This window comes from Vicia villosa, linkage group LG1, assembly GCF_029867415.1.
Source record: "Vicia villosa cultivar HV-30 ecotype Madison, WI linkage group LG1, Vvil1.0, whole genome shotgun sequence".
Lineage (NCBI taxonomy): Eukaryota > Viridiplantae > Streptophyta > Magnoliopsida > Fabales > Fabaceae > Vicia > Vicia villosa.
Genome location: NC_081180.1, coordinates 19,474,435 through 19,489,813, shown reverse-complemented (window position 1 = coordinate 19,489,813; position 15,379 = coordinate 19,474,435). Strand labels below are relative to the sequence as shown.

The following is a 15,379-nucleotide window of genomic DNA, read 5'->3' as shown; positions in this document are numbered from 1 at the left end:
GATTTGACAATGCTATGCGCATTAAAAAATTTACGAATCAAATTTTTATTGGTATACGGGAAAAAATATATTACTGATTCAAATATTTTTATAAATGATGTCAAAATACGAAACAATCTTTGATTAACCCAAATTATTTTTATAAATAATATTATTTGCGAAATGTTAACCAGTGCGTTTAGGGCACTCTTTAAGTGATTAAAATAATATATTTTTTTTAAATGCGTGTATTCAAACATTGAAAACACATTGAAAATTAAAATATTGATTTTTATAAAAAAATATTTTAACAAACTACTATATCTATTTCTACACATTCCATTTATGTTTTTAACAAACTACTACCTTTTTACAATATTTTTTTATCACCACTCTCTATAAATAAAAAATAATTTATTAACCCTTTGTTTTTTAAGTCATTCTCACTTTATTTTCATTTCTCTATTATATATAGAAAAAATTATAACTATTATAAATGGAAACAATTTTACTATTAATCTAAATATTGGATAACAAATTTATTTATCAATAATTTGTTTCAAATATGTGAAAACATTAAGGTGAAAAATAATACTATTGTACATAAACAAAACAACTTTACTACTTATCTAACTTTAATATATGACACAAATTATTATTGTAATAAACAGTAACAACTATACTACTAATTTATCTTCTAAATAAAAAATATATTAATCAATTTTTTTTATTTTACAATTTGATTTTTCTTTCATTTCATTTTTATTATGTATTAAAAACAAATTCGCGTCCCGTACCAGTACCCGTGCGTACGCACGGGTATCCCGCTAGTTACACCACTAAAAAAATTGCTTGTTCGTGTATTAGTACTGTTAATCACCTGCATGGACAATTATAATTACGTATAATTTATTTATTTTTTTAAATTACTATTGGTATCCTCATATCAGTGTCGAAATCGTGTTCGGGTATCGGTATTTCATAACTTCCTTTAAATCATATGGATACATGTCAGAAATTTTCTTAATACTAAAAAATATCAACAGGAATTTATTGGTGAGAAAAGAAAAACTCAAAGAAAAGCAGCATCCGCCAAGATGGAAACGGGGTTTTGAATGCTTATTGACTTTGACTGACTTTCCAATAATATATGAAACAAACAACGTTTGGTGATGTCTTTTAAGCCCCTCTTGCTTCGCGTACTCACTTTCTTATAATATATTCTTCTTCCCTTCTCACCCGGCAAAGTCAAGGTAGTTTCCAATTCATTTCACAAACACAAAAGTCCATCTATTCTTTTACTCTCTCTGCGTTTAACTCTCTCTTATAACTTCATCATCCATTTTTGTGGTCCACAATCTCTGCAATTTCTAACAGGTTTCTTTCTTATCTTTCCTATCCAGGAAACTTCTTTTTTTGTTTCCTTTCTTTTCATCCACGCATATTATTCTATGTTACTTTACTTTGCTTTCATCCAAATCTTATACTGGTTTGTTGCTTCTAATATTCTTGTCACTTTTTTACTTTCTTTCTGGATTTTGTAGTAAAAATTATGTATACTTTCTTTATCTAACTAGGGTTTTATGTTATTAATACCTTAATTGTCTTGTGCTATTGATATCAATGTTTATGTATGTGATTTAACACCGTTCATATTGAAACTTACTTTCAGAATAAAGAATCATGGGTTGCTTTGGCTTCTGCAAAGAGAATGATTCTTATACTACTGCTGACAGAGGAAACTTCATGCAAAACAATCCTACTGGTAATTAATAATCCACTATCGATCCGCCGTCGTTTTTTGAAACATAGTATTCATAGTTTTTATATCTGTAATATTACAAATTCTTGTACTGAATAATTTTGAACTTGCTTTTGTTCAAATTGAGATGTTCTGAAAATTGTAAGTCTTGATTGTGGTGTATATTTGTGCTTGTGTTGGCATTACAATTGCGTTTCGTTTTGATTCTTCTTTCGTACAATGCAGGGAACTCTAGTTATCATGGAAGACACACGGCAGTAACCATTCCTCGGCCTATAAATCTCCAACCGATTTCTGTGCCTTCCATTACAGTAGATGAATTGAAGTCTGTGACAGATAGTTTTGGTACGAAGTCTTTCCTTGGTGAAGGTGCGTACGGGAAAGTATATCGCGCCACGTTGAAAACGGGACGTGAAGTTGCGATTAAAAAGTTGGACTCCAGTAAACAGCCAGACCAAGAATTTCTTTCTCAGGTTTGGTTCGATTGTTGTTAAAAAATTTCTGATAAGATAATCAACAAAACATCATCTTATGTTTCCGTTCGGTACTTTAAACTTTTAGTTCTTAAATTGACACAGGTCTCCATCGTTTCAAGGCTAAAGCATGAAAACGTTGTCGAGCTTCTTACATACTGTGTTGACGGCCCTTTCCGTGCCCTTGCTTACGAGTATGCTCCAAATGGATCCCTTCATGACATTCTACATGGTTAGTTATTCCTAACATCATATCACTCTTCCTTCACATGAGTATGTTATATAATTTTATCATGATTTTGGATGTAGGGCGCAAAGGGGTAAAGGGTGCAGAACCTGGTCAAGTTCTATCATGGGCTCAAAGGGTTAAAATCGCCGTTGGAGCAGCCAGAGGACTTGAATATCTTCATGAAAAGGCAGAAGTTCATATTGTCCATCGTTACATTAAATCTAGTAACATACTTCTATTCGAGGACGACGTTGCAAAGATTGCTGATTTTGATCTGTCAAATCAAGCCCCTGATGCAGCAGCTCGTCTTCATTCTACCCGTGTTCTTGGAACCTTTGGTTATCATGCTCCAGAGTAAGTTATTTCTAAATGCCTAACTAATTTGACTTTTTTTTCTCAATGAGTATAAATTTGACTCCAAGTTGGTTTTTAAGAACTAACAATGACTTGATTTTTTGTATGACAGATATGCAATGACTGGAAACCTCTCTTCAAAGAGTGATGTTTACAGTTTTGGAGTCATACTGTTGGAACTCTTAACTGGGCGTAAACCTGTCGATCATACACTGCCCCGAGGACAGCAAAGCCTTGTGACATGGGTATGCTATAACTTTTTTCTCTCTTTCTGTTAATCTGACAGTGATTGGATATTACACAATGTGACTCTTTGTTCGTTCGATTTTATCAGGCAGCACCAAGGCTTAGTGAAGATAAGGTGAAGCAGTGTGTTGATGTTAGACTAAAGGGAGAGTACCCTTCCAAAGCAGTTGCAAAGATGGCTGCTGTTGCTGCACTGTGTGTTCAATATGAAGCTGAGTTTCGACCAAATATGAGCATCATTGTCAAAGCTTTACAGCCTCTAATGAATAATCCTCGTTCTTCGCAATCAAGGGAACCACGCAACGTGTAAATTCACAAACCAAACCCATCATTTATTCAATTGTGTTAATGACACGAGTTAAAACAAAGCGTGTTAATGACACAAGTAAAAAAAAAAAAAGAGATTATGTTAATGACAATTAATTTTTGTACTCAGTGTGAAAGTATTGTGTGTAGTATTTATTTTACCTAACATTTGTACTCCAGACAGCATTACTGAAAAATATTGATTCATAGTTAAGATTCTGGTTTTGAATAAATTTGTACTAAATAAGTGCTTAATTAGTAAAACTAATACTACAACAACAACCACCAAGCTTTATCCTACTAAGTGGAGTCGGCTACATGGATCAGAACCATGAATTATAGCTTTTGCTGGTTCAATTCCCAAAATAAGTTTAGAGCTGAGATTTTAGTCTAGTTATAGCTTTCTGTTTTTGGCAATTCTTGTGCTTCGTGACTTTTTTGATGTATTTTGGTGATTTTCACCCTCTTTTATATATTATTATTTGTCATTCAAAAAAAAAATCAAAGAAAACAGGGGAAGAACTCATTATGGTATGGTAATAATCAAGAAATTTTCCATTGCAACAATTATAGACAATAATAAGGCACATATTTTGTGTCCTTCTCCTTCACACTTTATATAATTTTCTTATCATCTTACACAAGGAAACATCAATTACTTTACAATCCTAATGAGTGATGAAACAAATAGAAATACAAGAGGAAAAGTATGAATAGCAATGAACTGTACAAAGTACAAACCGGTGTAAGGGATCAATTTCCTAACATCTACATGATGATCCAAGTTATAGCAACCAAATAGGTATATCACAGAGTAACTCTGGTCCAGCTCCATGAATATGATGTAAAATGAGGCGGTTATCGTAACTCGTACACGCTCCCACGAAAGAATTCAAAAATGGCACATTCACTTGCACGTACGTACCTTAACCAGGAATAGGTAACTTCTAGCTTTAGTATCCTTGGTTTTACTTCCGTTGATTCCTTCTTCCATTTCTTCCGATGGACTTGGACTCTGGATGATCGCTCTTATCTGTATCAGAAGTCTCCTTATGTGTCTCCACGTCAGCATTTGTGGCATTACTCTTCCTGCGTCTTCGATCCTGAAAAAACAATCACTTCATTGTTTAAAAATATGAAGTTTCAAGCACATTACAGTTGCAACGTAACTGCTACAAAATGTTGGAAACTCGCAATTTTATATATGTGAATCAGAAGTCGAACCTCTCTAGGTATTGGATATTCTTCAGATTCAAGCATGCGGACGACTTGACTCATATTTGGTCTTTTTTCAGAATCTGGATCAACACACCTCAAAGCAGTCAAAAGGGCTCTTTTAAGGGCACTTGTTGACGGTCTCGTCTCAATGTTTGGGTCCACCACCTCTTCTGCGTGCCTATTACCGACCATCATCTTGAGCCAATCGACCAAATTTACCTACAACAATCACCCAAATGATAGTTAGGAGAGGCAGAAAAATCCGAACGCATTATACATAATAACATGTCTATCAAAGTCTCAAATAATTTCTTTACGGGTTAATAAAGACACACCTCGGCTGGTGAACGGCTATAATCTACCGGATCTCTTCCGGTAATTGCTTCAAGGAGCAATACACCAAAGCTATAAACATCACTCTTCTCGTTTAGTAAGCCAGAATTGGCATATTCGGGAGCCACATATCTGAAAACGCAAAAACAATCATTAAAACGAAAACATAAACAAACAAGTCTTAAATCTGTAGACAGAAGAGAGTTTACCCAAAAGTGCCCATAACTCGAGTTGTAATGTGACTTTTTCCGGCACCGAGTAACTTGGCTAGTCCAAAGTCAGATATTTTGGCATTGAATTCATCGTCGATTAGAATATTACTTGACTTAATATCTCGATGGACGACTTTAGGCTCAATTGCTTCGTGCAAGTAAGCCAGCCTGCACGCAAGATAATCATAAGATCAGTAAAATGAAACTCACCGAAAGTAAAAAAAGAACTTTCTACAAAAACAAAATCAGGGATGTTTACTAAATGAACGTACGCTTTAGCTGTTCCAAGTAGAATTTTAATCCGAGCCTCCCATGTGAGGTAACCATATTGCCGCATGGCTCCATGAAGCCATTGTTCTAAATTTCCGTTGTTAACATACTCATAAACCAACAACCTGAAATTAACATGGAATTTCCATTGTCGATTCATATATAAGAGAAGAAGAAAAATGAAAAACTGGATATTTAATTGAACCCAGAATAACATATAGACGAAGACGATATGGTTACCTGTGAGTTCCTTCAATGCAAAAACCCAAAAGCCTAACCAAGTTCTTGTGCCGAACATGACCAATAGCTTCAACTTCCACTCGAAATTCCTTTTCGGCTTGTCCACTGCACGATGAGCGTAAATAGTATTATAATCTAACTGGTTGCAAACACGCTAATATAACACGAAAAGTATAGAAATTATAAAACAGATTTCAGAACTGAGAATTAAATAGTGGCAATACTCACAGATTATTTAGAAGCTTCTTAATAGCAACAGGATTCCCATTGATCAGCTGACCTTGATAAACAACTCCATATCCTCCTTCGCCGATAATATTGTCCTTTGAAAACTTGTTTGTTGCGAGTTCTAGGTCTCTCAATGTAAACCAATGCCCCCAACCAAGGTGAGAGAATTCCGGAAGACCAGACAAAGGTGACGGTGAAGTTAAAGAAAGCCTGTGTGCAGAAAGGCGCTTCGCACCACTTTCATCACCCGATTGAGAGCCAGCAATGTCTTTCTCGACATGAATCAATGAGCCTGAATGACTGCTATACTCCCCATTCTTGTTTTGGAGCAAAACCTTTTCGGCCTCCTTATCACTAAACTTGTCGTAAAGACTCATAAACACGCCATTCTGAGGATGACCATTTGTCGAAACCTGATCAACGCTAATCTCTTTGATCTCTTCGGAAACGGATAACCTATGAGTTACGGGAAGCATACTGTTGATTCTTCTCGATTTCTTTTTCGAAGTAAGACATATTGATATCACTAGAAGAATGATTATAATGAACAAACCAACTATTAACCCCATTAACTCCCATACTTCCAACCCAAGAAAAGATGTTTTCTTCGACAAACTCGAACTCAGATCAGATGCCATTTAATCACTGCCAATATATCTACAGAAATCAGAGTTAAATATAAAAAATCACTTCATCACTTGAAAACAAATAGTACTAATAGATATAAATCAAAACTTCATTCATTTGATAAACAAAAGAAAAGATGAATCCAATGAAAATTCACATAAGCTAAACCAAAATTAACAAAAGCAAGAAACCAATGACCATATAAACAAAACAAAAAAATCATTTGCTAACAAAATATTCGTATGAATACATATCATCACCCTTTGATTTTCCACCAATGCCACATAGATTTAAGATTAACAAAATCACATAAAGAGAGTCTTAATAATAATACCTATCAAGAACCAAAATTCTTTAACACAGATTTCTCAGAAGCTCCTTTTCAGAACCTGAAAAATCAACTTTTAAAACTAGATCTCTAAACCATTCAAAAAACCCAGTTGGATGTGAACTCATTATCACACACCAAACTCAAGTCCATTATCAAAACACAATTTTGTATCTGGGTTTTGTCAATCTCTCCAAAGGGTATCTATTTCCAATCTCAAAAAAGAAACTTTTGAAAGCAGCAACAACATGAAACACAAAACATGGAGAGAAAAAGAGAATGTGACGGCAAGGAAAGGAAAGCTGAGTGGAGTTGTTGGAGGGAAAAGGAGAAAACATGAGAGGAAGGAAATGATGTTGTTGAGGGATTAATAAACAAGGCATGAGTGGTTGGTGATTGAAGATAGTAAAAAAGAAGCATCAAAATAGAAACTTCCTTTGCTGTTTCTTCAAATTTCTTCTCTTTATTCTTTGTGATTGTGATGTGATGCGTGCTTTTTCGCTTTTGATATTTTTTCTTTTTCTTTTCAATTCCTATGTGTGACGGTGACAGACAAACAGATGCTTCATTGGCATTTGACATTTATGGATTCTTGTTTTATTCATTCTTGTTTTTTTTTTTAATTGAAATAATCAATGTGGTGTAAAATAATTCATTTGTTAATTCATGTCATTATAAATTATGATTTAAATGTATCCAAGGTAACGTTTATTATTATTACACTTGGTTGATTGAAGTAGAGGGATGTATGGAAGGAGATGATCCAATGTGGATGAGGGATTGGATCCTCTCCTTCCATTATTTCTCTCCAATTCTCTCCTTCACAAATTTGTCTCTATCTCTCACTAACATTTTCCCTCTCTTCTTTTTTATATATTATATTTTATTAATGTTTATTATTATTACACTTGGTTGATTGAAGGAGAGGGATGTATGGAAGGAGATGATCCAATGTGGATGATGGTAAGGGATCCGTTTAAATTAATTAGAGTTTTTTTTTTTAATTTAGTTATGAGCACGCACTATTAAATTTTTTTAAATGAGAGTTTTATTGTATGGTAATGTTGACTTCATGGCAATGTTAACTCCCTAGATGAATCAGTTAGAAGATCGATTCGTTTTGTAGACTACAACATGGTGACTTCAGAAGGAATGAGTAATATTATGGTGAGAAAGAAGGATGGACATGAAGTTATTATCAGGGATGTCTTGTATGTTTTCTCAATGGCATGTAATTTAATCAGTTTGGGTCAATTACTTGACAAGAATTACACAATGAATATGGAAGAAAGGAAACTCAAGGTGCTTGATAAAATGTCTGGGCTAATTCCGAAGACACCTTAATCAACCAACAAGACTTAGCTTGATGCACATGAAAAAATGGTGTATGGACTTCCAAAGATTGAAGTACCAAAGCAGCTTTGTGAGGAATGTTGTAGAGCCAAGTAGATAATAAAGCCATTAAAATGTGACTTGCCAATGAAGTCACATCAAAAGCTTGAAACTATGCATTCAGATGTGTGCGGTCCCTTTGAAGTGAAGTTATTAGGAGGTAATTAATATTTCTTGACCTTCATAGATGAGTTCACTAGAAATATGTGGATTTACTTAAAGGACTTAGATTGGACTTTAATAAAGTTTAATCACTTGTGGTTGGAAGATAACAGCTTACAAAGGTTGGAAGATATATCAACTTGATGTGAAGTATGTATTTCTCAATGGACCTTTAGAGGAAGAAGCTTATGTGAAGAAGTCACCAAGTTTTGAAGTAAAAGGGCAGGAGAAGATGATGTATAGGTTGAGAAAAACTTTGTATGGATTGAAGCAAGCACCTAGAGCTTGGAACAAGATGATTGATAACTTCTTAATCAAATTAGATTTCAACAAATGCACATCAGAGCATAGTGTATATGTCAAAGGTTTAAATGAACAAGACTAAGTCATTCTATATCTTTATGTAGGTGATTTGTTGGTTACAGGTTCAAATGAAAAAGAATTGACAAGGTTCAAAGCAAGCATGGAGAATGAGTTTGAAATGCCAGACCTAGAAAATTTGGTATATTTTCTAGGAATCAAAATTGTGAACACCAAACAAAGAGTTTTCCTGCATAAGAAGAAATATGCAGAATACATCTTGAAGAGGTTTAAGATGAGCAAATGCAATCTTACAATTACATCTATGGAGACCGACACCAAATTGAAGAAGGAGTCAGATGATGAACTAGTGAATATCACTTTGTACAAAGATACCTCAATGATCATACACATAGATATGAGGTGTCTCTTTCTAAGAGATCATGTGAGCAAGCGGAGATTAAGCACTGAATATTGCAAAACTAAGTTGTAATTAGCTGATATTTTGACAAAACCCCTCAAAAGAGCAAGATTTGAAGGTGTTAAGAGACTAATGGGAATGGAAAGTTTAAAGAAACTTTTAGGAAAGGCATTAGATGTGTAATTAAAATTTTTACATATGATTATTAACAGTTCAGTATGTGGTCACGATTAGTTCATTATGTGATTAGTGATAGTTCTACATATTGATAGTTTAATAAGTGGCTATTGATAGTAAGGATGTGGTTACTGATAACTGTGCATGTGATTATAACTATGCATATGATTAATGCTAGTTGTGCATGTGATTACTAACTAGAAGTTAGTTAGTAGTATAATCGTATATAAAAGATGTGTTTGTAAAATATTAATACCCTTAATTTTTCTTAATAATATACTCTTTTCTCAATCACTAATTCTCTCTTTTAAATAACTTGCAGACACAAATTACCCAACAAAGTGTGTGTTTAATTCCTGATAAAAATTAATTTTGATTAAAAATAATGCACCATTTATGTTTTGTTAAACTAACATAAAAGTGAATTTAACTATAAAATTTAAATAAAAAAAGTCATGTAGATGATAAAAGTTACAAATTTTAAATTTAAGTTAAAATTAATTCAAGATAGTACAAAATAAAGTATAATGAAAAACTCTCATGACTAATCTTTCATGTTGTTAGTAGTCAAACATCAATTTTTAAACATAAGACAGACAACTAATCAGTGTGATGTTTAAGAAATGTTAGACTGCACACCAAATAATCTCAAATTCCAATACTCTTGAATTGCGTAAATTACTTTAATCTCTTTGTTATCCCATTGAGTGGCTGGATAGTCAAGAAAACAGACTGGACACCATATCAATTTTGTCTTCTGTTTCTAGAATTGCTTGAATAGACAAAAATATTAACAAGTTGATGTTTTTTTACTTTTGTCCTTTAACTCAATTGAGTGATTATAGCTTCTATCTTTGACCTTCCTCTTTATCAAAGAGTAAGAGAAAAATATGAAAAATAAAACTTCACAAAAGATAATTAGTGTATATATTTGGGTGATAAAATTGGTCCGGTTCATTAGAAATGTTTATTTTGTCCCCACTTTAGTGTAAGACAGGTCAAGAATTTAATCTCGCACTCTTTAATGTATTTTTCTCGTTCCGTTAATTTTTTTTCAGACTTTGACAAACACAAATATTAAAATAAATTTTATAATTTTAGACTAAAAATATACAGTATCTACAAATCTGTCCTACCACATTTTTAGTGTAGTACGGATCAAAATTTTAAATTCACATTCTCAATTATGTTGTCCTGCCATATTTTTTTTTCCAGATTTTTGAGCGGCAGAAATGATATCTTTGCCACCCCAAGGTTACATGCTCCCTTTGCCACCCCAATGTGTAACATTTTACCACCTAATAAAACACAGGACATTATTGTGTAACCTTTTATTTTTCCAAATGAATTAAAGGTATGGTTTTGAGTAAAAGGGAAAGCAAGTCAAATAAATGGGCGTGGCGTCATTATCTTTGGACAATTTTAAAGCTGCCTACTACATTGCCGTCCTGGCGTCCTAAATCTCATGCTCTTTTTTTCTTTTGTTGGTCAAATCACCAATCATTGGTTTGAATTTGAATGTTTAAGTTTTTGGTGCATCATCCCTTCCTGCGCCTAATTGAAACGCTGAGAAGGGTCACGCTTCCTTTCCTCCTATCAGTGAAAGATCCGATGACTCTCACAACATGAGAATGAATAGCACATGAAACAATTACTGCATCTTCACATAATAAAGAATTTCCTCTAAGAAAATAATTAACTCAATTAATTTTAATAATAGAATTGATATTTTCTATTGAAATATACTTGTTAACTAATAGTAGTAGTAAAAATCAATAAAATAAATATATTAATAATAAGTATTACATTTGTATTTTAATATAAAATTATTTTAATATTTTAAAATATAAATTAAATAACTTATATAAATGGGACACATTTCATTTTATATATTGAGACGACTAAAATTGTTGGTACAAGACGCGACGTACTGGTATTGGAAACTATAATGTATTTGTAAATGATCTGGTTAGGGCGATGATTATAGGTCGCCTTTCATGAAGAACGACAATCACATGTCGCTCTTAGAGAGGTATCGCCTGGCCCCCCAATACTTCCCTACCGTCTTATCATGAGAAATGAGAGATAAGACGTTTTTTTTGGACTGAGAGAAGTCAGGTTCAATAACTGATCCACGTTCTCTTAGAAATAGAGATTCAATAGTCCACTATTGATTAGGTGCACGATGACCTTTCCCAAGGAAATCATAGGCTCAAAGGCCTCTATAAATCTCTTTCCCCAAATGAAGTGCGACAGTTCTTTATTGAAATAAATTTGAACTCATACAGATCATACCATACTAATGTCACCCAACAAAAGCACCGCGTTACATGAAGTTACATGAAGACTCTCTCACCTCACGTGATTAGATCCTCTAAACCACCTAGATTGAGAATCTAGCGCTAATTGTTGTTGTCGCGACGAGGAAGTTGATACCTTATTTTCAAGGTTTACGAGATCTTTGTGAAAACCAACTATCTTGTTCAGTAAGTCTTAAAGAAGTCAGATTTGACTAGAAAGATTGTATCTTAGGTGGTGGAACTCTCGAAATACTACATCTAATATGTCTCGTGGAAAAGCATAAATTCACAAGCCCTAGCAGATTTCGTGGCAGAATTTAGCTCGCTTGTAGATAAGGAAACACCCCTTTAATGGCCCAATGAATTTTTTCCTTGCCATAGGGTCTGAATTAGAATGTTTCGAAGTCCCTAGGATAAATGCTCATGAATGGTAACAACTTATGTCCGACCGAGGTGGTTACCCACTTGTTTACATGGGATCAAACATTCTTGGACGAGGTTAGCACTATTGAACCGCATACAACTTCATTTCCCTGAAGTTCCTTATCCAGTATGATGCTAGAGAGTCATTTCGAGTATCTTACTTCAGAGAAAAAATTGGTTTTCAACATTCTTTTCAATTGCGCTAGCGATATCTTCAACTTTATCTAGGGAGCACTTTCTTCTTTGTTACGTGTATCCAGTCATCTGGATGGATAGTCGGAGCTAACTCAGCCAATTTTTCTCCTTCATCGTCAGTTGATGAATCCACATGATTTACGAGGTTTCCTTTATCACTTTATTCTGGCTAATGCGTATGTGGTCTGCTTTCGTGTTTGCCTCGATCTACACTCAAATAATGTCAATTTGTGGCGTAAATTGAGCGACTTATGTGGCCTATAGATTTGATAAATCATGGTCTTGAATCTATAATAGACGTTCCTTATTCCAAAGATTCTGGATTTGTGGAGGATGCTCATCTCTTCGATCGCAATGACGCTAACTCGCGACTAGACATGACAATAAAACTCATACCCGCAGGTACCCACCCGAACCTGTCCCGAAGTTGACGGAGAAAACTCATTTTTGACTGGGTTTGGATTTTCCCCAATTACAATATATGGGGATGGGTCGGGTAATGGGGACACTAGTACCCACCCTGTTTATTTTATCATGTACATTATTATTATTTATTTTTGATAATTTAGAATATTAAATATGTGGCCAATGTTTTGATAATTTGATTTGTATTTATTATTTAAATTTTTTGAAATGTATGTATGAATTTTTTTGAGATTGTTTTATTTGATTAATTATAATGTAATTTAATTTTGGAAAAAATAAATATTTTTATTAAAATTGATTTTATTAAATGTATGGTGGCGGGTCGGGGATACCCGAACCTAACCTGAATCCGTTTGGAATGAGTCTGGATTTTAATTCTACATCCCCGTTTGAGTTTGGGACGGGGAACGAGGATTGTTTGGGAATTAGGGTTTGGGTTTGGGGGAGGTAAAAACTGTCCCCGACCCGCCCCATTGTCATGCCTACTCGCGACTTCTTTTGGATTCCCTCTCAAATGAGGTGAGTTCTGGGGATAACGAAAGGATCATCTTTGTCATAAGGTTTCCTTCTAAATCTTCTCAATTTTGGTCTTTAGGATCGATAGCCAGATCAAAAGAGTTAGAGGAAGATTTATTCCACCATAATGTTATAGATTAAGTGAACTTTGGATGTGATTCTTTGCAGTTCGACTTTGGACCAAATGGCATTTGATCGTTAAATTTCGCGGGAATTCGACGTCGATTCCCACATATGACGGCAATGTTCTATATTGGAACTAAAATTGGTGTTAATTGATGATGTAAGACTCTGGAGTTAATAACCGGTCTCCCGTACAATGACACGGGATGAACCTTCGCATTGGATCATTAATTCCCCGAAAAAGTTATTATTGTGGTAGCAATATGGAAGAAACTTATGAGATGAAATAACTTCAAAATCGCTTCTATGAAATTCACCTCAAACTCCTTCCACACTCCTTCACTATGAAAAATACTAGCGTAGTATGTTCAATTACATAGTGTAAAAAGGGTACAGAATAACTTAATGTCCTCATGAATGATTTTTCACCTTTAACTTGAGGTGCTCTATGTGAAGAGACAATTTCTGTTTATTCATTCAATGAACATCAATAAAATACATGTTGAATAAAAAACGAATACATGCTTTTAAAAATAATTTATACTTGATATGCTTATATATGTTTCTTTCAACTTTCAAGAACATGTTTCTCGTTTATTTTGTTGGAACTAATTCTTGAGCGGTTGTTGTTTGTCGGTTATGAATTAAGCAAGAGTCTTCTTTGACCAGACCCATTCCAAAGGCAGCTAGCTGGGTTAGACATGATTTGCATGATTGTGTTTGTGTTGTGCTGCCCACATACAAATAAGTAAAATAAATGATAATAATTAAACTATGTTAAATAAAGTAACTTTGGATGATGCATATTTAAAATTAGATATGATTTTTATAGCTCAAACAACATTCATTTTGTGAAGCACAAGTTAAAAAAAAAAGTATCCAATATAAATTGTGGTACAGATAAATGAGATAATATGCTTTTGTAAATTTACAAAATAAATTTTATCAAAAATGTATTTTTAAATGTTAGTTAAAACACACCTTTGGTGCTTATATTAAATACTATTATTGAATTAGCCACGCTTGTGGGCAATGGTCACATTTATGACATAACAAATACAAAAGAGTGTTACCTTTTACCAACAGTTGAGGGTAAATAATTAGAACAAAATAGATTTAACTTCACAAAAACAATTATATTTTTTGTGGTTAGATTTTGTACATGGAGTAAGATCATCTTCAATGGTAGTTTCTTCTATTGAGTTTTTCACCTGTACCATTAATTTAATAATTAAATATTTAAAAGATTTGCCATGTCATAATAGAGTTGCATTGCAATGCAACAACTAAAAGATTGTAGTACCCAATCAAATCAAGTTATGAAGTAAAGTTGTGGGACTCATATCAGATTTTTATTAAAGTTAAAATTAAATAAATTCTTTTAATATGATGTGACTTAGTGGGTCCCATAAAGAATTCAAATATAAGTTGCACCATTGGAGATGCTCTAAGAACCCAGGCTTGCATTTGATTTATTATAAACTAGTAAAGGACCCGTGCATTCGCACGGATCACGCAAAGTCGATTTAAACAATAAATAAATATATAATGATGGTTAATAAATATATATAAAAGATACACAAATTAAAAATAAAAAACATTTGAAATTATAATTGTCAAATAAATATTAATTTAATCTAGTTAGAAATATATACTTTAGTAGAAAAAATAAATAAAATAATTAAGTAGTCATCTACCCGTGCGTTTGCACACATCATACAATATAGTTATAATCTATCGTGAGTAGTCATTTACCCGTGCGTTCGCACGTATTGCACAATATTATAAATAATAAATAAATATAATATATGTAATTATATTAATTTGATTTGGTAACAGGTACCAAACTTTTTTGTCCAATTTTTGTTTATTGTCACTCATACCCCTATCTTATTATAAACATTTGAAATCTTTTTACTTATTTTAAATAAAAATTTCAATATATTTAATAGATTTATTTTTTCAAAAATATCAGTTATAGGTTAATATGTACATATAAAAAATAAAGGAAATAATTAAGTATTTATCTATCACAGTTGTAAATAAATATAATATAATGATGGTTAAAAATGTAAATAAAATATATACACATTAAGTAGCTTTGTCCCGTAGCTTTGTCCCGTCGAAAAATAAAGAAAA

The 15,379-nt window shown here is 33.1% G+C and overlaps 2 protein-coding genes across 4 annotated transcripts; one reads left to right on the top strand and one right to left on the bottom strand.

Annotated features, from left to right (window-relative positions):
• The first annotated feature begins 1,163 nt into the window (after window positions 1-1,163).
• On the top strand, window positions 1,164-3,582 carry LOC131630463 (pto-interacting protein 1). 2 transcript variants are annotated; one of them, XM_058901233.1, is made up of 7 exons: window positions 1,164-1,356; window positions 1,652-1,744; window positions 1,967-2,214; window positions 2,320-2,446; window positions 2,524-2,797; window positions 2,910-3,042; window positions 3,132-3,582. In XM_058901233.1, exons 2-7 carry the CDS (start codon window positions 1,663-1,665, stop codon window positions 3,351-3,353), a joined length of 1,086 nt encoding a protein of 361 aa, XP_058757216.1. In that variant the 5' UTR covers window positions 1,164-1,356; window positions 1,652-1,662; the 3' UTR covers window positions 3,354-3,582. The 2 variants fall into 2 exon arrangements, with proteins under 2 accessions (XP_058757216.1, XP_058757221.1); XM_058901238.1 differs by lacking the exon at window positions 1,164-1,356 and adding an exon at window positions 1,444-1,468.
• Window positions 3,583-3,883: 301 nt separating this feature from the next.
• LOC131630447 (probable receptor-like protein kinase At5g18500) lies at window positions 3,884-7,255 on the bottom strand. 2 transcript variants are annotated; one of them, XM_058901226.1, is made up of 8 exons: window positions 6,812-7,255; window positions 5,851-6,495; window positions 5,623-5,727; window positions 5,385-5,507; window positions 5,110-5,280; window positions 4,903-5,032; window positions 4,574-4,786; window positions 3,884-4,452 (listed from the first exon to the last, which is right to left on the bottom strand). In XM_058901226.1, exons 2-8 carry the CDS (start codon window positions 6,486-6,488, stop codon window positions 4,318-4,320), a joined length of 1,515 nt encoding a protein of 504 aa, XP_058757209.1. In that variant the 5' UTR covers window positions 6,489-6,495; window positions 6,812-7,255; the 3' UTR covers window positions 3,884-4,317. The 2 variants fall into 2 exon arrangements, with proteins under 2 accessions (XP_058757209.1, XP_058757205.1); XM_058901222.1 differs by having other exon boundaries at window positions 5,851-6,507; window positions 6,812-7,254.
• Between the last annotated feature and the right edge of the window lie 8,124 nt (window positions 7,256-15,379).

What these genes read in the sequence shown, in the direction of transcription:
- LOC131630447 (XM_058901226.1), bottom strand. Translation starts at nt 6,488, where the DNA reads ATGGCATCTGATCTGAGTTCGAGTTTGTCGAAGAAAACATCTTTTCTT. An exon ending in TGCATTGAAGGAACTCACAG is followed by an intron (nt 5,508 to 5,622) that starts GTAACCATATCG and finishes TGTTAATTTCAG; the next exon opens with GTTGTTGGTTTATGAGTATG. An exon ending in AATATCCAATACCTAGAGAG is followed by an intron (nt 4,453 to 4,573) that starts GTTCGACTTCTG and finishes TTGTTTTTTCAG; the next exon opens with GATCGAAGACGCAGGAAGAG.
- LOC131630463 (XM_058901233.1), top strand. Translation starts at nt 1,663, where the DNA reads ATGGGTTGCTTTGGCTTCTGCAAAGAGAATGATTCTTATACTACTGCT. An exon ending in ACCAAGAATTTCTTTCTCAG is followed by an intron (nt 2,215 to 2,319) that starts GTTTGGTTCGAT and finishes AAATTGACACAG; the next exon opens with GTCTCCATCGTTTCAAGGCT. An exon ending in AGCAAAGCCTTGTGACATGG is followed by an intron (nt 3,043 to 3,131) that starts GTATGCTATAAC and finishes CGATTTTATCAG; the next exon opens with GCAGCACCAAGGCTTAGTGA.